The 22,200-nt window shown below is 44.6% G+C and overlaps 3 protein-coding genes across 11 annotated transcripts in view; 1 reads left to right on the top strand and 2 right to left on the bottom strand.

Annotated features, from left to right (window-relative positions):
* Positions 1–10,038, top strand: CNTD1 (cyclin N-terminal domain containing 1). 6 transcript variants are annotated; one of them, XM_083583457.1, is made up of 8 exons: positions 1–45; positions 3,076–3,257; positions 3,364–3,439; positions 4,193–4,349; positions 5,311–5,473; positions 6,172–6,316; positions 9,259–9,355; positions 9,527–10,038. In XM_083583457.1, exons 2-8 carry the CDS (start codon positions 3,086–3,088, stop codon positions 9,620–9,622), a joined length of 906 nt encoding a protein of 301 aa, XP_083439583.1. In that variant the 5' UTR covers positions 1–45; positions 3,076–3,085; the 3' UTR covers positions 9,623–10,038. The 6 variants fall into 6 exon arrangements, 5 of the variants coding, with proteins under 5 accessions (XP_083439583.1, XP_083439582.1, XP_083439580.1 ...); XM_083583456.1 differs by having other exon boundaries at positions 20–57; XR_014541046.1 differs by having other exon boundaries at positions 26–149; positions 6,172–7,839; positions 8,082–9,355.
* The window catches only part of LOC310747938 (tigger transposable element-derived protein 1-like), a 943,100-nt gene that overhangs the window by 169,687 nt on the left and 751,213 nt on the right, over positions 1–22,200 (bottom strand). The gene's annotated exons all lie outside the window — the stretch shown is intronic.
* Positions 10,049–22,200, bottom strand: part of BECN1 (beclin 1) — a 29,887-nt gene continuing 17,735 nt past the window's right edge. The window contains exons 9-12 of one of the 3 annotated variants that reach the window (XM_083583364.1): positions 20,062–20,211; positions 19,471–19,531; positions 12,309–12,429; positions 10,049–10,641 (exon numbers count right to left, since the gene is read on the bottom strand). In XM_083583364.1, the coding sequence (XP_083439490.1) occupies positions 10,580–10,641; positions 12,309–12,429; positions 19,471–19,531; positions 20,062–20,211 (394 nt within the window). In that variant the 3' untranslated portion in view covers positions 10,049–10,579. Of the gene's footprint in view, positions 10,642–12,308; positions 12,468–19,470; positions 19,532–20,061; positions 20,212–22,200 lie in introns of all 3 variants that reach the window. The other 2 variants (XM_083583365.1, XR_014541033.1) reach the window with 2 other exon arrangements.

Raw genomic sequence — 22,200 nt, 5'->3', positions numbered from 1 at the left:
GGGCGCGGGCTCAGGGCGGCTTTGGACACGCGTGTGCGCGCGCGCGTGTGTATGAGTGTGCGTGTCTGGGGACGGTTAATTTCGGAGGAGCAACTGTGTGGTGTTGCGGGGGGGAGCCTATTCCTGAGAAACGAAATAGGAGAGATTATGTATATAATTACATTAGTACAGTACTATATTATTATTATTATTATTATTATTATTATTATTATTATTATTATTGCTGCTATTATTTATTATTGCATTTATATGCCACCTTTATCTTCCTAGGAAGCTCAAGGTGGCGTACATGGTTCTCCTCCTCCCCGTTTCATCCTCACAACAACCTTGAGAAGGAGGAGAAAAGGGGGATTATTGGATTTTTTTAAAAAAATATTACTATATATAGTTAGTGTGTGTGTGTGTGTGTGTGTGTGTGTATGCATAGTGAATTTTATGTTGCAAACCACCCTGAGACTTCCGGGTATGGGGCAGTATACAAATTTAAGGAACAATAACATAATATTTGTGTTATTTAATTTATTTATTTAATTTAAATTTAAGGAATAATAACATAATAGATTAGGCTAAGAGACGGTGACATGGGCATAGCCAGGGTTTTTGTTAGGGGTGGGGCAGGCTTTTGTTAGAGGGGGCAGAACCTCAGATTTTTATTGATGGGGGTGACAGCTGCTCCTCTGTCCCCCCCTGGTTACACCCATGAATGGTGACTGGCTCAAGGTCACCCAGTGAGTGTGGATTCGAACCCTTGTCTCCCAGGCCATAGTCCAAACAAAAATTTTTTTTTTCTTCCAGTAGCACCTTAAAGACCAACTAAGTTAGTTCTTGGTATGAGCTTTCGTGTGCATGCACACTTCTTCAGATACACTGAAACAGAAGTTGCCAGATCCTTCTATATAGTGAGAAGGTGGGGAGGGGTATTACTCAGAAGGGTGGTGGGAATGGGTGATTGGCAGATAGCTGTGATGAGCCTGTTGACGACTCTTAACGACTGCAATAGGTCTTACAGGAAAAAGCAAGGGGTGAGAAGGTGAAAAATGGCTTTGTCATGTATAATGAGATAAGAATCCAATGTCTTTGTTCAGACCAGGTCTCTCCATGGTTTTAAGTTTGGTAATGAGTTGCAATTCAGCAGCTTCTCTTTCCAGTCTATTTCTGAAATTCCTTTGTAGTAATACAGCTACTTTGAGATCTTGTATAGAATGTCCTGGGAGATTGAAGTGTTCTCCTACTGGTTTCTCTGTCTTGTGATTCTTGATGTCCGATTTATGTCCGTTTATTCTTTGGCATAAGGTTTGGCCTGTTTGTCCAATATAGAGAGCTGAAGGACACTGTTGGCATTTGATGGCATATACAATGTTAGACGATGAGCAATTAAATAGTCCCGAGATGGTATGTGTGATGTTGTTGGGGCCAGTAATGGTGTTGTCCGGGTGTATGTGGTCCATAGTCCAACACTAACGCCTACGCCACATTGGGTCTCTGGAGATGGCAGATGGGCGGCGCGTGGCGGCAACCCACCCCCCAGTCCTATATCTAGGCGTGTTCATTCGGAAGGGAGTCCCCAAGGGCTTTTGGGATGGTGGCTCAGTGGACGTGTGTTGTTGTTTTTTGAGAGAGAGTGCTGTGTTTCTCTCTCCCGTTTCCTGGGTCAGTGGCAGCCATTTCCTGGGCCCAGGCAGCCAGACAGAGATTGTTGCACACACACTTTTGGGGTCTGGGAAGAACTCAAGAGCCAGTAGGATTAAAACAGATACTCTTGACTTGGCGGGTTTTTTTACGTAAGCCACCTCTCTCTCTCACACACACACACACACACACTTGCACACCATTCGGTTCGTTCATTGATTTTGTTGATTTTGTTAGTCGCTTTTGTCTTGGCTGAGGTGACCCGAAGCCTGTTTTGCAAACAGACAAAAAAACAAAACAAAACCCTGCACGTAGATACATTAAAACCAAGAGGAAAACAAAATACATTACAAATGTCCCAATGTATTTTGTGGCTACAAATAGTTAAAGACCTGGTTAGAGAGGAATGTTTTCGCTTAATGCCTAAATGCAGTGCTTTTTTGGGGGCGGGGATGCATACCCCTAAACATTTTGTGAATCTTTGTACTTTTGTCCATTTGCTGTATTTATTTTTCCCAATATGAACTATAAAATGGTGATTTTCTTGAGTCAAAATGAGAGTACCTCTAAACTTTTTTTAAAAGAAAAAAACCACTGCCTAAAAGTATATAATACCTGAAGAGAGTATTCCACAAATTGGGGAACCACCGCAAAAAGGCCCCGTTCTCATGCTGCCACCCTCCGGACCTTGCGTGGAGGGGTGGGCCATTAACCTGTTCAAGCAGGATATTCCTATGTTCATGTCTTGGACCATGAGAGTGCTAGAAAGCAGCAGTTTTTTTATGGTTCAGTCAACAGAAACATGTATTTTATGGCTAGGTGGTGGTGAAACTCCCAGATCATTCCCTTTCACCTCTTAGTTGCTTCACTTTCTGCTCTGCTACTCGGGTGCAGATCTGAGCGCTGAAAATCACATAGAGCTGAAAGAGGAAGTGGGGAAAAGGCGCTTCTCTTCCAACTTCTTCCTTCAACTTTCCAGAGGAGAAACGGTACCCGCCAAAGTCAGCACCTGATGAAGGGAAACTGTGATGGGTGGGTCAGAGGTTTTGTAGGCATCAGGGTAAAGGCCTTCTAGGTGCCATTGTGCCCGTAGGTACCACATTGGCAAACTTCAGCCAACATGCGTATAGCATTGGGTCCCACTGAACAGTGGGCCGTAACATCTGAGTAAATATGCATAGGATTGCGTTTTTAGTGTGGAAGACAATTCAAGATTTCCTCTCCTGGTTTCATAGCAAAATGTAGCTGCTTGCCCTATATTGTTTTCAGTCCTAAGTATTTAACTAGCAGATTGCAACATGAAGTTCCAGATCCCTTCATTTCGAGAGAGGCAATAAAAAGGCATGGGCAGAGAAGGGAGAGGGGAAAGACAACAATTCTAGAGAAAGTAAGGAAATTATACAAATTAAAATGGTGGGTGTTGAACTGCTCTTTCCTCCTTGACAGAACTCTTCCGATGGGCTCACCCACAATGGTGGCGTCCAGGTACCATTCTTCGGAGCCTGTCTTTGGAGCAGCGGCCGGCGGAGTTATCCAAGATGCTTTGCTCCACATGGCCAGGGAGAATGAGCGGTACCTGAGCGAACTGTGCGAAGAGGCAGGTTGCTTTAAAGAGACACAGATCGTGGGTGAGAACTGAGCTTGGCAAATTCGGTAGGCTGACATGCCAAAAGAACCTGCAGTTATGACTCTGAGGATCCCCCACCTCTCACCCTTTATTTATTTTTTTGACAGAATTTGTGTTTCTTCTGTCCGAAAAATGGAGCCTGACTGAATCAGCAAGATACCAAGCCATAGAAATATTTGAAAGGTATTGAATTGTTCTGCCCACCTTGAGAGAAGATAACATTTTATATATTCTTCACCTTTGAGGTGTAGCTTTCGGACAACCATGTTATCATCTCCGAGTGATGACTAGACCTTTACATGCTCCCCTTATATATATATTGTTTATAAAATCCTTTTAAAAATGGCTACCACAGGTATTAATTTAGAGCAGGAGTGAGGAGCCGAAGGCCCAGGCTGTACAGACTCTGCCTGCAAATGGTAATGTAAGAAACACCTTCCATTAGTCATAAATGCAAGAGTTTAAGGGGAAGGCAATTGCAAGATGTCACAACCTTCTTCCTCGGTGTGCTGCTGGCTAGTCACATCAGGCCCACCAAGCATTTGCAGTTTTCTTTTCTGCTCGAAGTGACTGCCAAGGGGCCCATCCTGGGGGGCAAACACTTTCTGTTTAGGTACGCAGTAGCAGAAAGAAGCAGGAGGGATCTGGAATCCCAAGGACGTGTTTGTGGGGCAATTCACCGCTCCTGGGACAGTAGAGCAAGAGTAGAGGGCTTTTCACACTGTTTCACACATAGTCCGTCACTGCCAGGTATCTGTATCAAGCAAGCACCTTGCAATTTCCCTTTCAGGACTCCTCAAGCTGCTTTAACTCCCTGACACAGATCTAAGCAAGCACCTTTGATTCTAGGGTGTTGTAGAGAGTAAGGTTTACAGGTACTGCCAGCCTTGCTTCATTTTCCTTTTAACCAGATTTTTTATCCTTGTACTTTCCTAGGTTCATGCTTACACTCATTAAAGAGGCTTCTCATCTCACGAGAGCAAAGGAGGAAGACAGCAAGTGGGCCTCAGTGAAACAGCAGATTGAGAGCACATATGTGCTGCGTCTGGTCTCTTGCATCCAGCTTGCCAGCAAGCTCTCCTTCCATTATAGTGTAAGAAGATTCAGGAAGTGCCCTTACATATTTTGACATAATCTTTGCTCTCTTTATGCACCATCCCAGAGCCATTCTGTGGGAGGGAATGTTAGGACAGTATTTTTTTTTAGAGCAATGTTACAGTAATGTCTGCCCAATAAATGAAAATGGGAGTTATTGGTTGCAAAGCCAGATGTACTCTGCAGGTAAAGGTAAAGGTGAAAGGACCCTTGACCATTAGGTCCAGTCGTGACCGACTCTGGGATTGCGGCGCTCATCTCACTTTATTGGCCGAGGGAGCTGGTGTACAGCTTCTGGGTCATGTGGCCAGCATGACTAAGCTGCTTCTTGTGAACCACAGCTGCACATGGAAACACTGTTTACCTTCCTGCCGGAGCGGTACCTATTTATCTACTTGTGCTTTGACGTGCTTTTGAACTGCTAGGTTGGCAGGAGCAGGGACCGAGCAACGGGAGCTCACCCCGTCGTGGGGATTCGAACCGCCGACCTTCTGATCGGCAAGTCCTAGGCTCTGTGGTTTAACCCACAGCGCCACCCGCGTCTGCAAGTAGCTATATTAAAAATGGCTAATAGCTATATAGCATTATGAGGCTTTCACAATTATCAACTTGTAGCTGAAGGGGGCGGGACACCTTTTGTATTATTGGAAAAAACAATATGAACAGAGTTTGGGGAAGGTTTTCTTTACATGTTTATAGAGATTTGCATGTATTTTAAAAATATGGGGTCTTGTTTTAAGAACTGCTACCAAAGTTCTGCTCATAGAACAAGCTCTCCTGCCTCCCCCGCCCTTCTGTAGCTCCCTTTGCAGCCCCCATAGCTTGAAATGTCAATTTAATGCAAAGTGTGTGTTGCAATAAATAGACAACAGAACTCCTTTAGCACCCGATCGTGGTAGACAGAAGCAAAACAAAGTTGGCATTTTGAGAGTAATGGTCACATTTCTGTCTTCATACAGATAGTGAATAACAATGTGGTTCTGAGGTTTCTGAAGTCTTTGGGCTTCTCCTATACCACAGAAGAACTACTGGAATCTGAACTGGCCATTCTGAAGGCTCTGCATTTCCAAATCAATTTTCCAGCCCCTTTTGCTTATGTTGAAATGCTGCTGGAGGTTTTAGGTAAGGGTCAAGAACAAGACATAACATTGGGCAAGCTTTAGCTAAGGAGGTAAAAATAAGTCACAGCCCCCACTCGTCTTCTTTGAGCAGCAAGCAGCTCTAGGGAACCCTTAACAGGGCATTTTTTTTTGGTGTACAGAGCAGTGGAAGAAGAAGGATATGTCTCGAAATCTATTCGCTTTAGCTTCTTCTGGCATATTGGGCTCCTTGTTTCAGGGAAAGGAACACCTGGATCAACTTGCAGCGTTCCTATTCTGCAGCAAGTCCCATTCGGAACAGCTCTACTTTAAAGGAGATGCTGCTAATCAGAAGGAAGGGGAAAGACATTTTTTTTGCTGCAACAGAATAACTGTACCTTGTGAATTTGTTGCTAGATCTAGCCTGAACACACATTCAGTTTGTTCCCCTTGCTACCTTTCCCTTGTAAGCTATTCCAGAGAGAGCAGTACCTTTTGGCTTTATGTTTTTGGGGAAAGTGTACAAAAATTAAGGCGCTGAAACCGAGGCAACAAATCCTACAATAGTTTGGCCACATAAGGAAGAAGGGTGTGGTGAACTACTAGAAGGCATCTCCCGTAGGTCCACGCATCTACCCTAAATTGTCCAAAGGGGTAGTCAAGACATAGGTTTGTAGATTCTGGTTCCAGACAGAAACCTAACTGCAGCTTCTGCTGCCTTCTGTTTTTCCTCATGATTAGGGTACAATGGCTACATGCTGCCCACAAAACAGCTGCTTGAAATGTGCAGACATTTGCTGGTTTTAACGTACCTCTTGCGGAGCAGCGTTTATGACACCTTGCTGAAGACCTCGATTAAAAACTCCTCTCCGAATGAGCTCCAGCTGTAAGTTCTGGGAAGTGGCAAGCTAGAAATGAATTCATTCTGGTAAGGGGGGAGCTTTTGTGGGGGGGGGGGCAGAACCTCAGATTTTTATTGATGGGGGGGACAGCTGCCCCCCTTGGCTACACCCATGGCTGGTGACTGGCCCAAGGCACTTCCAGACTCCACTATGTCTGTTGAAGCAGCACAAAGAGCAGAGAGCGCTTTAGAGACCAAGAAAGTCTGAGTCACTTTTCCAGGCAGCACACCTTAACAGAGGCCTGTTTGTAAGCAATGCACATGGGATGGAGCCTGACTTCACAAAATTTGGCAACAGCACAGCATGCACAGCTCTCGATGTCTATTGTAAGGTATCCTTTAAATACAGTGTGGGAATTAACAGGGATGGGAAGGCTGGATTTTTTAACCCAGGCTAAAAATGTCCTATTTGGATATGTTGCTGAAAGGAGACATAGTTCAGCTGTAGACAGCGGATGAGCAATGCTCTATTCTTACAGCTCCAGAAGTAGAAAAAAGCCTTGTGAAAGTGCCATACACACACACGCACGAAGGTTAAAGGGAAACACAGAACACCACTCGGTAGAGCTGTGGCTTAAAAAAAAGGGAAAAAATCTGCATCACCATTAAGGGCGGCTTGCACAATATAAAGTATTGACGTGGTTGAAATGGACCATCAGGCAATAGAGCCTCAGCATTACACAAGTCCCTTAGAATGACCAGAGAATTGTATCATATTTTTTTACAGAAACCTTTCAAAAGAGTGATTCCAGAGCGAGTTTCAAATTACTTCATACAAGTAATTAGTCTGAAAACGGCGTGTGATGGTCCTCTATTGCAAGATATACTCTAGATCTTTTATTGCCTCCCTTTATATAACAAAGCTGCATTTTTAGGGCCTTTTCTACATAATTGGTTCTAAAAATGTCTCATTGGATATGTGTTTTTCCTCAACAGAAACACTTTTGTTGCAAGGATAATGCATTTTCATAGCACCTGTAACACATTACATTGCGGCCGAGAAAATACACCCACTCTGCTAGTGTGGTTTATGGGATGTGGCTGCGTAAGTGTTGTGGGCATCTACTGAATATTGCCTAGGACAGAGGGTTTCAACCTTCTGAATCCACGGCTCCCTTGACCAACTACATACATTCTTTCTGCGGCACCCCTGTGGGGCTCAGGAGCCCAGTTATGTCACCCCTTGCCTGCAGAGCTGGTAGCCTCTCACCCTTTTTCGAACACCCTCCCTTGTGGAGTGTTCCCTTAGCCTCCTCTCCTTGGGAGTCCTCTGGGCAGCCGCCCCTGGTCTTTGAGCTGCCCCCGCTGCCCCAAAGAGAGGTGTCTCCTCACACTGACCCACAGGGGCCTGGGACCTGTCCGTCCATTCCCAATAGCAAGGGCTGGCAGGCTAGCTGGCTGGGCTCCCTCACCCACTTGCTTGCTTCCTCCGAGGCCGCCTCAGCTCCTGGCAACCAGCACCCCTTAACCAGCCCCAAAGGCACCATTCACCTGTGGAGCTTACAGTGGTACCTCAGGTTACAGACACTTCAGGTTAAATACGCTTCAGGTTACAGACTCCGCTAACCCAGAAATAGTACCTCGGGTTAAGAACTTTGCTTCAGGATGAGAACAGAAATCGTGCTCTGGTGGCGCAGCGGCAGCGGGAGGCCCCATCAGCTAAAGTGATGCTTCAGGTTAAGAACAGTTTCAGGTTAAGAACGGACCTCCGGAAAGAATTAAGTACTTAATCCGAGGTACCACTGTATAGCCAGGGCTGCTGCAGGAAACAACTGTGCAAGCCTTTTGGAAGCAGAGATGTGAGAGGGCATCAGAGGAGGGAGGGAAGGATATAAGGACAGAGGCTAGTGTTGCCTGTGGCACCCTTGACCATCATTCAAGGCACCCCAGGGTGCCACAGCACACTGGTTGAAAACTACTGACCTAGGACATAAACGATACATCCTTCTATACCGTTCCGTGACCTTTTGAAAAACTCCGTTTTAGACTTCTATAAGCACATCCCTGCTATACTACTCAAGCAAAAGAGAACTCGTGTACTCAGTTAACAAAAGAAATGTATGAAAAGCAATAGAAATTTGCCCTTTCTCTTCCCCCTGCCCCGCCTCCCCCGGCCCTGCAGCATTGCCTACCATGTCCTGATCTATTTACTTCTTAAAATCTAAAAACAGATTCTCTCCTGCCCCCTCCAACACTGGTGCACTTATCTCCAGTGGCAGAGTGTCTGTGAACTTTTATATTTTTTTTAGGAAGGAATGAAAACACCAAAGAGGTTTACTGTTCTCCCATTATGTGCAGACAGGATGTGGTAATATTGCCACTGGCTCAGTCACATGCAAGGATACCATAAAGCGACTTCTTTGTTTGTGTTTTTAGCTTGTGGATAGCCGCACATTCTCCTTTTTAGATGGTGGTAGCTCCCCGCCCATAAAAAAAAATCAAAAAAATCCTCTGGTGCCATGTTTCTTTGTAAGGAAATAACTCCTCCTTTTAGACTTTGGTGTGGAATTCTGACAATTCCCAATAACCTAGAACAGGGTGATCTAACCTTTCATACCAAGTGGGCCACGAGTGCTTTGACAGGGAACCCATGAGCCACACACTGCCTTGTCACACGGGGTAGGAGAGCGAGTCCAAAATTTTATGCCCCTCACCAGCCCTCCCAAAGCCGGGCGAGATGCTGGGTTTGGGGAAGGAGGCAGAAGGACTCTAGGACGCTTGTCAAGAGCCCTCACACCTCCTTCCCAAAGCCCAGTGCCTCTGCGGGGAGGGGCGTCAAATGTTACCGAGGGCCGCCAAAAAAAAGGTCTCAGGCTGGGTCTGGTGGAGTGGCAGTAGAACGCAGCTTCTCCAGCCCGATGAGTCTTCCTGCGATTAGTTGCGTGCAATGCCACACCTTGTCTTACTTTGTTGCTTCAACTGGACAGGGCGAAGTTCCTGCCAGTGAAAGAAGATCTCATGCTATTGGCTGTCGGAGTCATTGGGGCAAGCGCTTTCCTCTTGAATCCCGAGGGCTTGAATCAGGTACTTACACTTTTGTGGCTTAGCCACGAAACTGCCACGGGGCTACAAGGTGTGGCAACCCAGGGGTGATGGAGTGGATTCCACTCTTTTCCATACACCCCCGACCCTTGCCACCTTCCTTGCCAGGTATCCATGCGCTGTCTTAACCTCTCGCCCTATTTCTTTTGAAAGGTTACGGAATACCTCAGCGACACCACAGGCATCGGTCGGCAAGACATTGTTGAGGCAGTCTACGCAATTCTGAAGCACAGCGTGGGCGACGACTAGTTTCTTCCACCTTCATCCCCTACCCTCCAAGCAGCATGCTGCCACACTTCATTTGGGGCTCTCAAAGAGATGGTTGTGTTCCAAAGAAACAAGACAACCAGTTATATTTAAATGTTAATGCTTACCTCACAGGCTTTTGTCCTGTTACCGTAACCTTTTGAGAAGGCCTGGGGCGGGCACTTAAAGAGGACACTTTAAAGGGGCCTTAGGCCTACAACCATTGATGCCGTGCACAGTTACAGCACTGGTGAAGAAGCATGGCTCCTGAGGGCAGACACGGAGATGTGTGTGCTGCCGCAACAGGAGAAGAATGTTTCTTCTTCCAGGCCTCCCTGGAAGGCAGAAGTCTCAGTGTAAGTGGATGAACTCATTCACAAGGGAAGAAGAAACATTAAATGGCAGCTCATGATAAATAAGGATGCTGTGTTCTTCCGGAATACAAACGGCTTTTATTTATTCTTGCATTTCCTAGGGCATCTTAGTGTAGCAACCAAACTGCAATTCTAATAATGTTATAGCTTAGTACTCCTCCAGTCTGAAAGCTGTTAAGAGCTCCTCAAGCAGGTCTCTTTTTACTGCCGTATGTGGGTCCCCCCTAACTATCCAGGACCCAGTTCGCTTCTTTCCCCAAAAGCAGCAGCAGGCTGTGCTGCGACAGAAATCCAACCATGCTGTCGAGCCGTTTTGCTTCGTATTACCCGACAATGACATTTTAAGACAAAAGTGCTTTGCAGTTTTTTGGTCTTGTAAGGTGATGATGTACTGATACCACAGGCCAAGTCCTGTTTTGGGTATCTTTGAAACAAACTACAGACACATTACGGGATGGAGTCCTCCTCTCTTACAAGAGTCATTTGTTGTAGAACTGGGAAGAGACCCAGGCTAGACCCCACTTCAGGTTTGTCAGCATGAACTTGAGTGCTTTTGTCCACTGCTCCTCCGAGTTAAACTGAGTCTTTATGGAGTAGGACCCGCCGCTTCCACCTGTGTCTTCAATCTTGCCCTTCTCCACATCCATTCTGCAGTGGAGAAACACAAATTCTTGTCAGGCTCCAAAACTGAAACTCCTGGCAGCTGGCACCAGCGCAAACCTCGAGTTTGTCAACAGAGCAAGCCCCCCACTTTTCTGCAATACTGTTAATTTACTAATTGTAAAATGCATGGGTGATGTCAAGGCTCCTGCTACTCCTTCCCTTTTTTACCACAGCACTTAAAACCTTCATTTTTATTTCAAATAAAGGTCACCCAAGGAGGCTTGGCTAGAATGCAAAAGTGGGCAACGCAGCAGGACACCTGCTCTTGTCAATCTAAACAGAGATGCATTTGGTTTTAGAGGATTCCCACAGCCTGGTAGACAATACTCTAATGATGTTGCAGGTGGTGAAAGTGGTTATGAGAACAAAGTGGGGAGCTCTAAAGCAGGGTTAAGTAGGCAGAATGGAGTATGCTTGCAGCATACCACAATGGTTAGAAGACATTGCCCCCGCCATAATGCCTCTTTTTAACAACACAGGAACCCAGCCTCACACCTTGGAGGGGCCTTCATAAGTGAACAGTCATTGTAAGTTGATGAGACAAGACAAAAATGTTTTACTACTTCTAAATTGCAAGCTGGTGCAGTCATAACTTGAGGCTGTGCAAAATTACTGGCCTGGCAAGCCCCAGAAAGGTTGTGAACAAAACAAGCAGAAGCCAAACCTAATAGAGCAAAAAAATGCTCCAGGTGGGCTGCTGCTAGACTTTGCCCATCTTGCCTTGCAAAAAATACGGTCAGCATCCTTTTAAGATCACACAAATTATCACACTAGAGGACACTAAAGGACCATCTGCTCCAGCGCCGTTTCTAGCAATGGCTACATTGAATACTCAAGGCCCTGTATATATTTGTCAGACTACATTTCCCAGAATTCCTGACCATTGCCCATTACTGGCTGTGGAGCTGATGGGAGCTGGGAGCCCAGCAACCCTGGGAGGTTCTCCGTCCCCAAGCTAGGGCAACTCACAGCTCCGATGCCCTCTAAACGTGGTGGCTCTGTTGTCCACCAACACATTCGTGGAAAATTGTTGCCACATTCCATTTTTAATGCCCTATAATAATAATAAATTTTTATTTATACCCCGCCCTCCCCAGCCAAGACTGGGCTCAGGGCAGCTAACAACTAATAATAAAAGCAAGTTGATTAAAATACAATTTAAAAGATTAAGATACAACATTAAAACAATTAGGGAGCAATCTCTTCATAGGAGGAGAAAGGAAAAGAAAGAGGGGGAGGGAATCTAACTGATTCTGAGCCAAAGGCCAGGTGGAACAACTCTGTCTTACAGGCCCTGCGGAAAGAGATCAGATCCCGCAGGGCCCTGGTCTCATGAGACAGAGCGTTCCACCAGGCCACAGCCAATGTTGAGAAGGCCCTGGCTCTGGTTGAGGCTAATCTAACTTCCTTAGGACCCGGGACCTCTAGGGTGTTGCTATATATGGACCTTAAGGTCCTCCGTGGGGCATACCAAATCCTAATCACAAAACAGCCTGTGTCAGTGAAATCCTTAAGTTAATTGTGCTAGCATGAATGCATACATACATTCATTTTGTCCCAGATCTCTCACTAGTCAGTTTCAGTAGTTAACTATTGTCCAGAGAAACCCATGTATTTCTGATGCAGTGATTTCGTTGATATTTTTTTATTACCTGTAAGGCAAACAGAAGCGGGTCTCGCCCTTTTCCACTTCCTCTTTGAACTGTTGCACACAATCCAGGAATGCCACCATGGCATGGTCAAACTTGTTGTCCCAGAAAAACCGCAATCCTCCTGAACAGTAAAGGGGCAGCTCCTTGAAGACACAAACGCTTACACCAGAAACAAAGGGAATTACTCTGCAGCTGCCCCAAGACCTTTAGGGAGTGGCTTTGTTTTTCCAGGAAATTGGGGGCACACCATCCTTGGTTCAATTGCACCATATACCGCACGGGACGGGGACGCGGGTGGCACTGTGGGTTAAACCACAGAGACTCGGACTTGCCCATCAGAAGGTCGGCAGTTCGAATCCCTGCGATGGGGTGAGCTCCCGTTGCTCGGTCCCTGCTCCTGCCAACCTAGCAGTTCAAAAGCACGTCAAAGTGCAAGTAGATAAGCAGGTACCACTCCGGCAGGAAGGTAAAGGGCGTTTCCGTGCGCTGCTCTGGTTCGCCCGAAGTGACTTAGTCATGCTGGCCACATGACCTGAAAGCTGTACACCGGCTCCCTCGGCCAATAAAGCGAGATGAGCGCCGCAACCCCAGAGTCGGTCACGACTGGACCTAATGGTCAGGGGTCCCTTTACCTTTACGAACACAATAAACCAAACTATTCAGTTACCTTTCCTCAAGCCCTTTGAATCTTCTCCATGTGTTTTTGTTTGTTTGTTTTTAATGAAAACAAACTGCACTCGGAAAACTTATCAACCAAGTAATTTTGTGTGAAAATAGAATTTTGTTTTTTTTTTATAATATATTTATTAAAGTTTTCAAATAAAACATATATCAAATAAGCACTTATCGTTGTCCATTTAACATCTTTCAATTGTTACATGGGACTCCCCCACACCTCCCGCATACACTTACATCATTATTAAATTATTTTCAAGCAAATTATCATTTAACTCATCTTAATTAATAATCTTAATTTGGTTTGACATATAATTCGACTTTAAATCTATTTTAATGGTAGACAATTGTCTGCACTGGCATCCTATTCAGCACTCAGCCAGATTACAATATTTTTGTAAATAAGTCTTAAATTTCCTCCAGTCTTCTTCCATCCTTTCTTCTCCCTGGTCTCGAATTCTGCCGGTCATCTCGGCTAGTTGCATATAATCCATCAGTTGCATCTGCCATTCTTCCACAGTGGGTAGCTCCTGAGTTTTCCAATTCTTGGCAATTAATATTCTTGCTGCTGTTGTTGCGTACAAAAAGAATGTTCTGTCCTCTTTTAACACACTCTGGCCGACAATACCCAGGAGAAAGGCCTCTGCTTTCTTAGTAAAGGTGTATTTAAACACCTTTTTTAATTCATTATATATTTTCTCCCAAAAGGCCTTCACTCTAGGGCAGGTCCACCAGAGGTGAAAAAATGTTCCTTCATTTTCCTTACATTTCCAACATTTGCTATCAGACGAATGGTATATTTTAGCCAGTTTGACAGGGGTCATGTACCATCTATACATCATTTTCATCACATTTTCCTTCAACGCATTACATGCAGTGAAGTTCAGCCCAGAGGTCCACAACCTTTCCCAATCTTCAAACATAATATTATACCCAATATCCTGCGCCCATTTTATCATTGTTGATTTTACCATTTCGTCATGTGTGTTCCATTTCAGCAGCAAGTTATACATTCTTGAAAGTACCTTAGTCTTAGGTTCTAACAGTTCAGTTTCTAACTTTGACTTTTCCACTTGGAATCCTGACTTTTTGTCGTTTTTAAACACTTCTTTAATCTGAGCATAGTGTAACCAGTCTCGCACTTTGTCTCTCATCTTTTCTAAACTCTGCAATTTCCAGTTGTCACCATCCTTTTCTATTATCTCCCAATATTTTGGCCAATTGGCCTCCATATTGGCTCTTTTCCGAGCCTTAGCCTCCAGGGGTGACAGCCACCTCGGAGTTTTATTCTCCAGTAAGTCTTTATATTTTGTCCAGACATTAAAAACTGATTTTCTGACAATATGGTTCTTGAAGGCCTTATTTATCTTAGCTTTATCATACCATAAATATGCATGCCATCCAAACGCATTATTAAAACCTTCCAAATCCAAGACATCCGTATCTTCAAGAAGTAACCAATCTTTTAACCAGCAGAAAGCTGCAGCTTCATAATACAACTTTAAGTCTGGCAGGGCAAAGCCCCCTCTTTCTTTCGCATCTGTTAATATTTTAAATTTGATTCTGGGCTTTTTGCCCTGCCAGACAAATTTAGAGATATCTTTCTGCCACTTCCGGAAGCACTCTGTCTTGTCTACAATCTGCAGTGTCTGAAACAAAAATAACATTTTTGGCAATACATTCATCTTGATGGCAGCTATTCGGCCTAGCAATGAAAGTTTTAATCTTGACCAACTATCCAAATCTCTCTTAATCTCTGACCAACATTTTTCATAATTATCTTTAAATAAACTCAGATTTTTTGCTGTTATGTTTACCCCTAGGTATTTAACTTTTTTAACCACATTTAGTTCTGTCTCTTTCTGAAGCTGTTCCAACTCAATATCTGTCATGTTTTTCCCCAGAACTTTAGTTTTTTGCTTATTTAACTTAAATCCTGCCACTCGACCAAAGTTTTGAATCAGTTGTAGTACTCTTTTCAAACTAGACTCCGGCTCCTGTAATGTCAGAACTAGGTCATCTGCAAAAGCTTTAAGTTTATATTGTTTCGCTCCGACCTGAATCCCTTCCACCAACCGGTCCCCCCTAATCATATTCAGGAGCACTTCCAGAACCGAAATAAACAGTAATGGGGAAATCGGGCAGCCTTGTCGTGTACCTTTTTCAATTTTAAACTCTTCTGTAACCACATTGTTAACTATCAGTTTAGCCTTTTGTTCTGAATATATTGCCTCAATCCCGTTCTCAAACCCCCGTCCCACTCCCATTTCTTTTAAGTTCCCCTTCATAAATTTCCAAGAAATGTTGTCAAAGGCTTTCTCCGCGTCTATAAAAATTAAAGCTGCTTTGGTGTTTATGTTTGTTTGTAAAAGTTCCAATATGTCTATAATGTTCCTTGTGTTAGTAAACATATGTCTGCCCGGGAGAAAGCCTGCCTGGTCTTTATGGATTATCTCACTTAAAACTTTCTTAAATCTTCGTGCCAAAACATCTGCAAATATTTTGTAATCCACATTTAAAAGGGAGATGGGACGGTAATTCTTAAGTTGTGTCTTTTCAGTTTCTGACTTTGGAATCAATGTGATAAATGCTTCTTTCCACGATTCAGGCGCCTTCTTCCCCTCCATTATTTCATTACTGACCTCCAACAAAGGTTGTATCAAATAATCCTTCAATGTCTTATAGTAGTTAGAGGTCAGTCCATCTGGCCCTGGTGATTTGCCCTGTTTCAGACTCAGGATGGCCTGTTCAATCTCTTGTTGTGTTATTTTGCCATTTAAAATTGTTCTGTTTTCTTCTGACAGCTTTGCTAATCCATTTCTCTCCAAAAATTGTGTAATCTCTATTTCATCTTGTGGCCCTTGAGTATATAACTTTTTAAAATACCTCTGGAAGCACTTTCTAATCTCTCCCGGGTTCTGAATGTTCCTTCCTTCAACCTCTATGTTTGTTACTGTATTTAATCTTTGTCTCCTTTTCAACTGCCAAGCTAGCAGTTTCCCACATTTATTTGCCGATTCAAAAGTTTTTTGTTTCATTGTTTTAATCTTCCATTCTATTTCCTGATTTATCAGCTTGGAATATTGCGCCTGATAAAGTTTAATTTCTCTCAGAATCGGTTGGGACTTCGGGTTAGATCTTAACTTCTTCTCCAACTCTTTGATACTTTCCAGAATTTTATCTTTCTTTTCATTTTGCAGTCTTTTCTTTAAGGAATTCTGTTGGATCAAGAACCCTCTCATCACAGCTTTACTTGCATCCCAGATAGTTCTTTTTTCCACCGTAGTGTTCAAATTAATCTCAAAATAGTCCTTTAAGGTTTTTTGGGCCTTCTTTACAATTCTTTGATCTCTAAACAGGCCATCATTCATCTTCCATCTAAAGGAGCCGATTGGGATCAATGTCATATCCATTCTCAAGGCGTTATGGTCGGAGCATGTTTTGGGGCAGATTTCCACCTTCCTCACCTTAGGTGCCAGACTTCTAGTTATCCATATTTGGTCGATTCGTGTCCAAGTCAGTTGAGCTTCAGAAAAGAATGTTCCTTCTCTTCCCAAGGGGTTTCTAACTCTCCAGATGTCAACCCAGTCCATATTGTCAGTCATTTCAAAAAAGGTCTTAGGTAGTCTTCCCTCTTTAGTAATGTTCTGGTTCTGTGACTTATCCATATTTGTTGATACGACCCCATTCATGTCCCCCATCATGATGACGTTGTTGTAATCCAGATAGTCCAGCATGATCTCGTGCAACTTCTTATAAAAATCCGATTTTCCTTCATTTGGAGCATAAATTCCTAATATCAAAATTTTTTCTCCCTGATACTGTATTTCTATTGCGAGGATTCTTCCACTTTCGTCTTTAAAGAGAAATTTTGGTGAAAGGCTCTCTTTTGCATAGATCACTACACCTCTCTTTTTAACTGTATCCGATGATATAAATTCTTGACCAAGCCTTTTATTTATTAACACCTTTCTATGGAGCCTAATCACATGCGTTTCTTGTAAGCATATAATGTCCAATTGTTCCTTTTTTAAAATATGAAAAATTTTAGACCTTTTTTCGGGACTGTTACAGCCATTTATGTTCCAACTCAAAAGCTGCAGAGACATCCTGGATAGATCTGGTTATTCTTTCTGGGGTGGTACCTTGTTCTCCGGTCCTTGAGGATCCGAGGGGGCGGGCTCCCCTGGAGGTTCTGGCGCTGGCAATCCAAGTCCTTTGTGGAGGTCTTCTCCGTGTGCTCCCAAAAACTTGTCTCTATCTTCCACTGTTTTGATTTTGATCTTTCTCCCTCTGTAGGTAAAGGATAATCCTTGTGGAAACTCCCACCTGAAGATAATTGCGTTGCTTCTCAACAGTCTTGCCAATTCCGTGTAATTAGATCTAAGGTCCAGCAACTGCTTAGGAATGTCCTTGTAGATTTCAATTCTCTTGCCCAAGATGTCTAGTGACTTTTCGTAGTGCAGGCCCAAAATCTTGTCCCTTTCCTCCTTTGATCTCAATGTTATCAAACAATCTCTGGGCTTCTCTGTCCTTCTGACTCTGCCAAGCCTGAAAGCAGATGCAATTTTAAAGTCTTTTTCCTCTAACTCCCAAAACTTGGCAAATTCCTTAGTTAGAAATTCAATAAGATTATCTTCTTCCACCTCTGGTATTGACCGTATCCTCAAGTTGGTCTCCCTGTTTCGCAGTTCTGTCATCAAAAAGTAAATCTGATGTTCTCCAACTTGTTTGCTGAGTGGTCTTACTTCTTTCTCAAGTTCTTCCAATCTTTGACTAGTATCTTCAGCCAGTTTACGATTTTCACCTACAGCCTCCTTTAATTCTCCAATGGATTGGGCATTCTGTGCAACTTGTCCAGTCAGCTTATTCAAACTTTCTGTGTTCTGTTCAATTTTAGCTGTATGCAAATCAGCCTTCTTGTCCAGAGCCTCCAGTTTCTCCAAAATTTTCTCCAAGACAGAGCTACTTGTCCCTGAAGCCATATCTCCCAGGTGCAGCTCCTCTGTCTCACCCTCCCCTGCCTGTATTAGGGAGGCCGCCTCTATGTCTGGAGGCAAAGTGGAAGGCAAGGCCGGCACAGAAGATCTACGCTGTGAGGCTGCAGATAAAGTTAAAGTTGTTTGTTTAGTCCTTCCTCTTCTCCTTGCGCCACTCATTCCAAAGTTATCTGTAATCCAAGGTCAATCCAAGTTGTTCCCATGAGAAAGCAGAGTCCCAGATGCAATAGTCAAACAGAGGCCGGGAAAGGGAAAGTAAAACAAAGTCACTGCTGTAAGCCCAAAATCCTCTAGAGGGAGCTTAATACGTCTTCAGGGAAAAGATCAAATCCAAGTTAAACTTATAAATTTAAATCCATGTCTATCGCCTCCACAGTGTGTTATTTTTAGCAGAGTAAAACTTAAAGCAAAACAGTGTTTCTTACAGTGCCTTGACTGCAACAGTTTCAAAGTATCCAGTTCCAGCTCAGAATGTTTCAAAACCTGAATTCAATATATCCAAAGTTGCAAACTGGTGCTCATTCAGGCAGCTCCAGCACCAGAGATTCTTATTTATTTTATAATCCACTGGTACCACAGAAGAAGAATATCAGTGCATCCCACATATGACCAGCAAAAGTCAATAGCTCAAAGTCTTTCTCTCAGAAAACTGCTTTAACAGGGTGCCAGCATTTAGTTAAAGCATAACTTTTTGTCTCCACTCCTCCTGCTCTTTGCTTAAAGTTCAGTATCGCGGGAGATGGGCTTCCTGCTTATTCTCACTCCGTTTTCAGCCAAATTTCAACTTTTTTTTTAAAAAGTTTTAAAAGTTCCATAAAGTTCTCAAAAAGTTTCAGAAAGTTGACGAAAGTTTCAGAAAGTTTTCAATGTCCAAATTTACTCACGGGTTGTAGTTTCCAAAGTTCAGAAAAGTTGCAGGAAGAAAGGACAGCGCTGACCGGCAACAGCAATGCGGCTTCACTTCGCTGTTTGCGCAACGACCCACAGCGCCGCTACCCCCTCCGCGATCCGGAGCCCCTTACGGGGTCCCTTCAACGTTTTGGGGGCTGCTTCTGGCGCCCGCCGGGTCCCGAGACCACAGGCTTCTGCCACCTGTGGTTTTCCTGGATGGGTCTCCGCTTCGCCGTAGCGGACGACCCGTTTACAGCGGAGCTCCCTTCTCCTTACTCGGAGAAGGCAGCCATTACCGGTCGCGCCGCCTCCGGAAGTCTCCAGAATTTTGGCCCAATTTTCGACATCCACCTTATTGCCACACGATTGACGGCTAAACCACAGGATATAAAATTCGGAAACCTTGGTTTTCAAATTCAGTACCATTTCCCCCTGTTAACACCTCATTTCCACCAATGCTCCCTGAAATGCTTTCGCTGGATTTCTAGAGGCCTCTGGGTTTCTGACCGGTGTATCCTGAGCCTTAACTGACAGGACACTCTAGAAGACCAAAAACACTGATGTGTTTAAAGACTGTATGGAGCCCAACCTCTTACCTTGGATTTGTCTGTGAGAGACTCTAAATAAGAGTGATTCCCGTATGGGATAAGGCGGTACCTGCAAGGAAAACGGGAAAGTTGCATTGAGAATCCTTTTGATTCCAAGGTGCGGTATTAATCATCTAAGTAATAGGTTTATTACAAGGGACGCGGGTGGCGCTGTGGGTTAAACCACAGAGCCTAGGACTTGCCGATCAGAAGGTCGGCGGTTCGAATCCCCGTGACGGGGTGAGCTCCCGCAGCTCGGTCCCTGCGCCTGCACACCTAGCAGTTCGAAAGCACGTCAAGGTGCAAGTAGATAAATAGGTACCGCTCCGGCAGGAAGGTAAAGGGCGTTTCCGTGCGCTGCTCTGGTTCGCCAGAAGCGGCTTAGTCCTGCTGGCCACATGGCCCGGAAGCTGTACGCCGGCTCCCTCGGCCAATAAAGTGAGATGAGCTCCGCAACCCCAGAGACGGTCACGACTGGACCTAATGGTCAGGGGTCCCTTTACCTTTAATAGGTTTATTAGACTGATTGCTCCTATAGGCTCAATGGCCAAAAAGAGTGTGGGGATGGGAAGGGGAGGAGGCCAGTATTTCTGCTTCCACCTTTGAAAGGTCAGCCCCATCTTGTTGGCAAGGGCATGGAGAAGCAGCACAGTCTGCCCCCAGGCTGCGTTGATCTCGTTCCACTCCACGGGGACACTCGGAAGCCGGCCGAGGCGGAAGTTGTTTATGGTGCCAAACTGTCCACTGTGCCTACGGGCAAGAGGGAGAGTTCATCAGTCAAGCCCTCGGAGGGCCAAGAAAAGGCCTAGTGCAGTGAGGGCCAAACTTGGCCCTCCAGCGGTTTTGGGACTACAGTTCCCATCAACCCTGACCACTGGTCCTGTTAGATAGGGATGATGGGAGTTGTAGTCCCAAAATAGCTGGAAGGCCAAGTTTGGCCATCGCTGGCTTAGTGTGAGTGCAGTTATTTCCCAGGCAGTTTTTTAGGCGCACCCAGTTATCTAGGAACCCAGCAGAACCTAAAAAACCCCCCCAAAACCAGGACCCTTAACTTTGGTGGAACAGTCTATTCCACCTGCAGAATACTGTATTTTTTGCTCTATACGACACACTTTTCCCCTCCTAATAAGGGGAAATTTGTGTGCGTCTTATGGAGCGAATGCAGGCTGCACAGCTATACCAGAAGCCAGAAAAGCAAGAGGGATCGCTGCACAGAGAAAGCAACGATCCCTCTTGCTGTTCTGGCTTCTCAGATTCAGAATATTTTTTTTCTTGTTTTCCACCTCCAAAAACTAGGTGCGTCTTATGGAACGAAAAATACGGTACAGTGGTACCTCGGGTTAAGTACTTAATTCGTTCCGGAGGTCCGTACTTAACCTGAAACTGTTCTTAACCCTAAAGCACCACTTTAGCTAATGGGGCCTCCTGAAGCAAAGTTCTTAACCTGAAGCACTATTTCTGGGTTAGCGGAGTCTGTAACCTGAAGCGTATGTAACCTGAGGTACCACTGTACTTGGTTGTTGTAATCTTCAGCCACCATCCATCAACCCATGCTGGATGCCTCAAAATACAGTGGTGCCCCGCAAGACGAATGCCTCGCAAGACGGAAAACCCGCTAGACGAAAGGGTTTTCCGTTTTGGAGGTGCTTCGCAAAACGAATTTCCTATGGGCTTACTTCGCAAGACGAAAATGTCTTGCGAGTTCCTGCGGGGTTTTTTTCCTTTTCCCGCCCTTTTTCCCAAGCCGCTAAGCCGCTTATCAGCTGATCCGCTAAGCTGCTTAACAGCTGATCCGCTAAGCCGCTAATCAGCTGATCCGCTAAGCTGCTAATCAGCTGATCCGCTAAGCCGCTTAACAGCTGATCCGCTAAGCCGCTAATCAGCTGATCTGCTAAGCCCGCTAAGCCACTAATGGGCTTGCGTCGCAAGATGAAAAAACCGCAAGACGAAGAGACTCGCGGAACGGATTCTTTTCGTCTTGCGAGGCACCACTGTACCAACTCTGGTGCTTTTTGGCATGCAACCACAAGACTGCCGCCTCCTCTTCATTGGAGGAATGAAGCTCATAATCAAAGGGTTTGCAACCCACAAAGGAGCTTCCAAGGAAGGGCTGCTGTAGGGCAGAGAGATGTGTTTGTGTAACAGAGGCTCCAGCCCTTCCAATAGGCTTAGCAATGGAAAGGGGAGAAAATGCCAAGAACTGACAGAATAATAATAATAATAATAAGGGTGAGCTATGGGAAATCATATTGTTATTTGCGGAAGGAAAGCTGGTGCAAGATTTTTGGAATTTAATTTTAACAGAAACAATAAATATTACAGTGGTACCTCGGGTTACGTACTGAATTCGTTCCGGAGGCCCGTTCTTAACCTGAAACTGTTCTTAACCTGAAGCACCACTTTAGCTAATGGGGCCTCCCGCTGCTGCCGCACGATTTCTGTTCTCATCCTGAAGCAAAGTTCTTAACCCGAGGTATACTATTTCTGGGTTAGCAGAGTCTGCAACCTGAAGCGTATGTAACTAGAGGTACCACTGTACTGGAGAAACTCTTGTTGGTTGGGCAAAATTGAGGTTACTGAATATTTTTGATGACACCAACGTCAAAGGACTGTATACACAATATTGGCAGCAGAAATAGTAACTGCTCCAATATTGCACTGGGCAGTTGGAACCACACACTCTGGAATATGAGATTCCGACAAGGACCACAACCTGCCGACATTTTTTAAGTAATTTGG

Source organism: Podarcis filfolensis (genome assembly GCF_964270895.1).
Source record: "Podarcis filfolensis genome assembly, chromosome: 13".
NCBI lineage: Eukaryota > Metazoa > Chordata > Lepidosauria > Squamata > Lacertidae > Podarcis > Podarcis filfolensis.
Note: the sequence above shows the minus strand (reverse complement) of the source record. Positions and strands in the feature narration are given on the sequence as shown.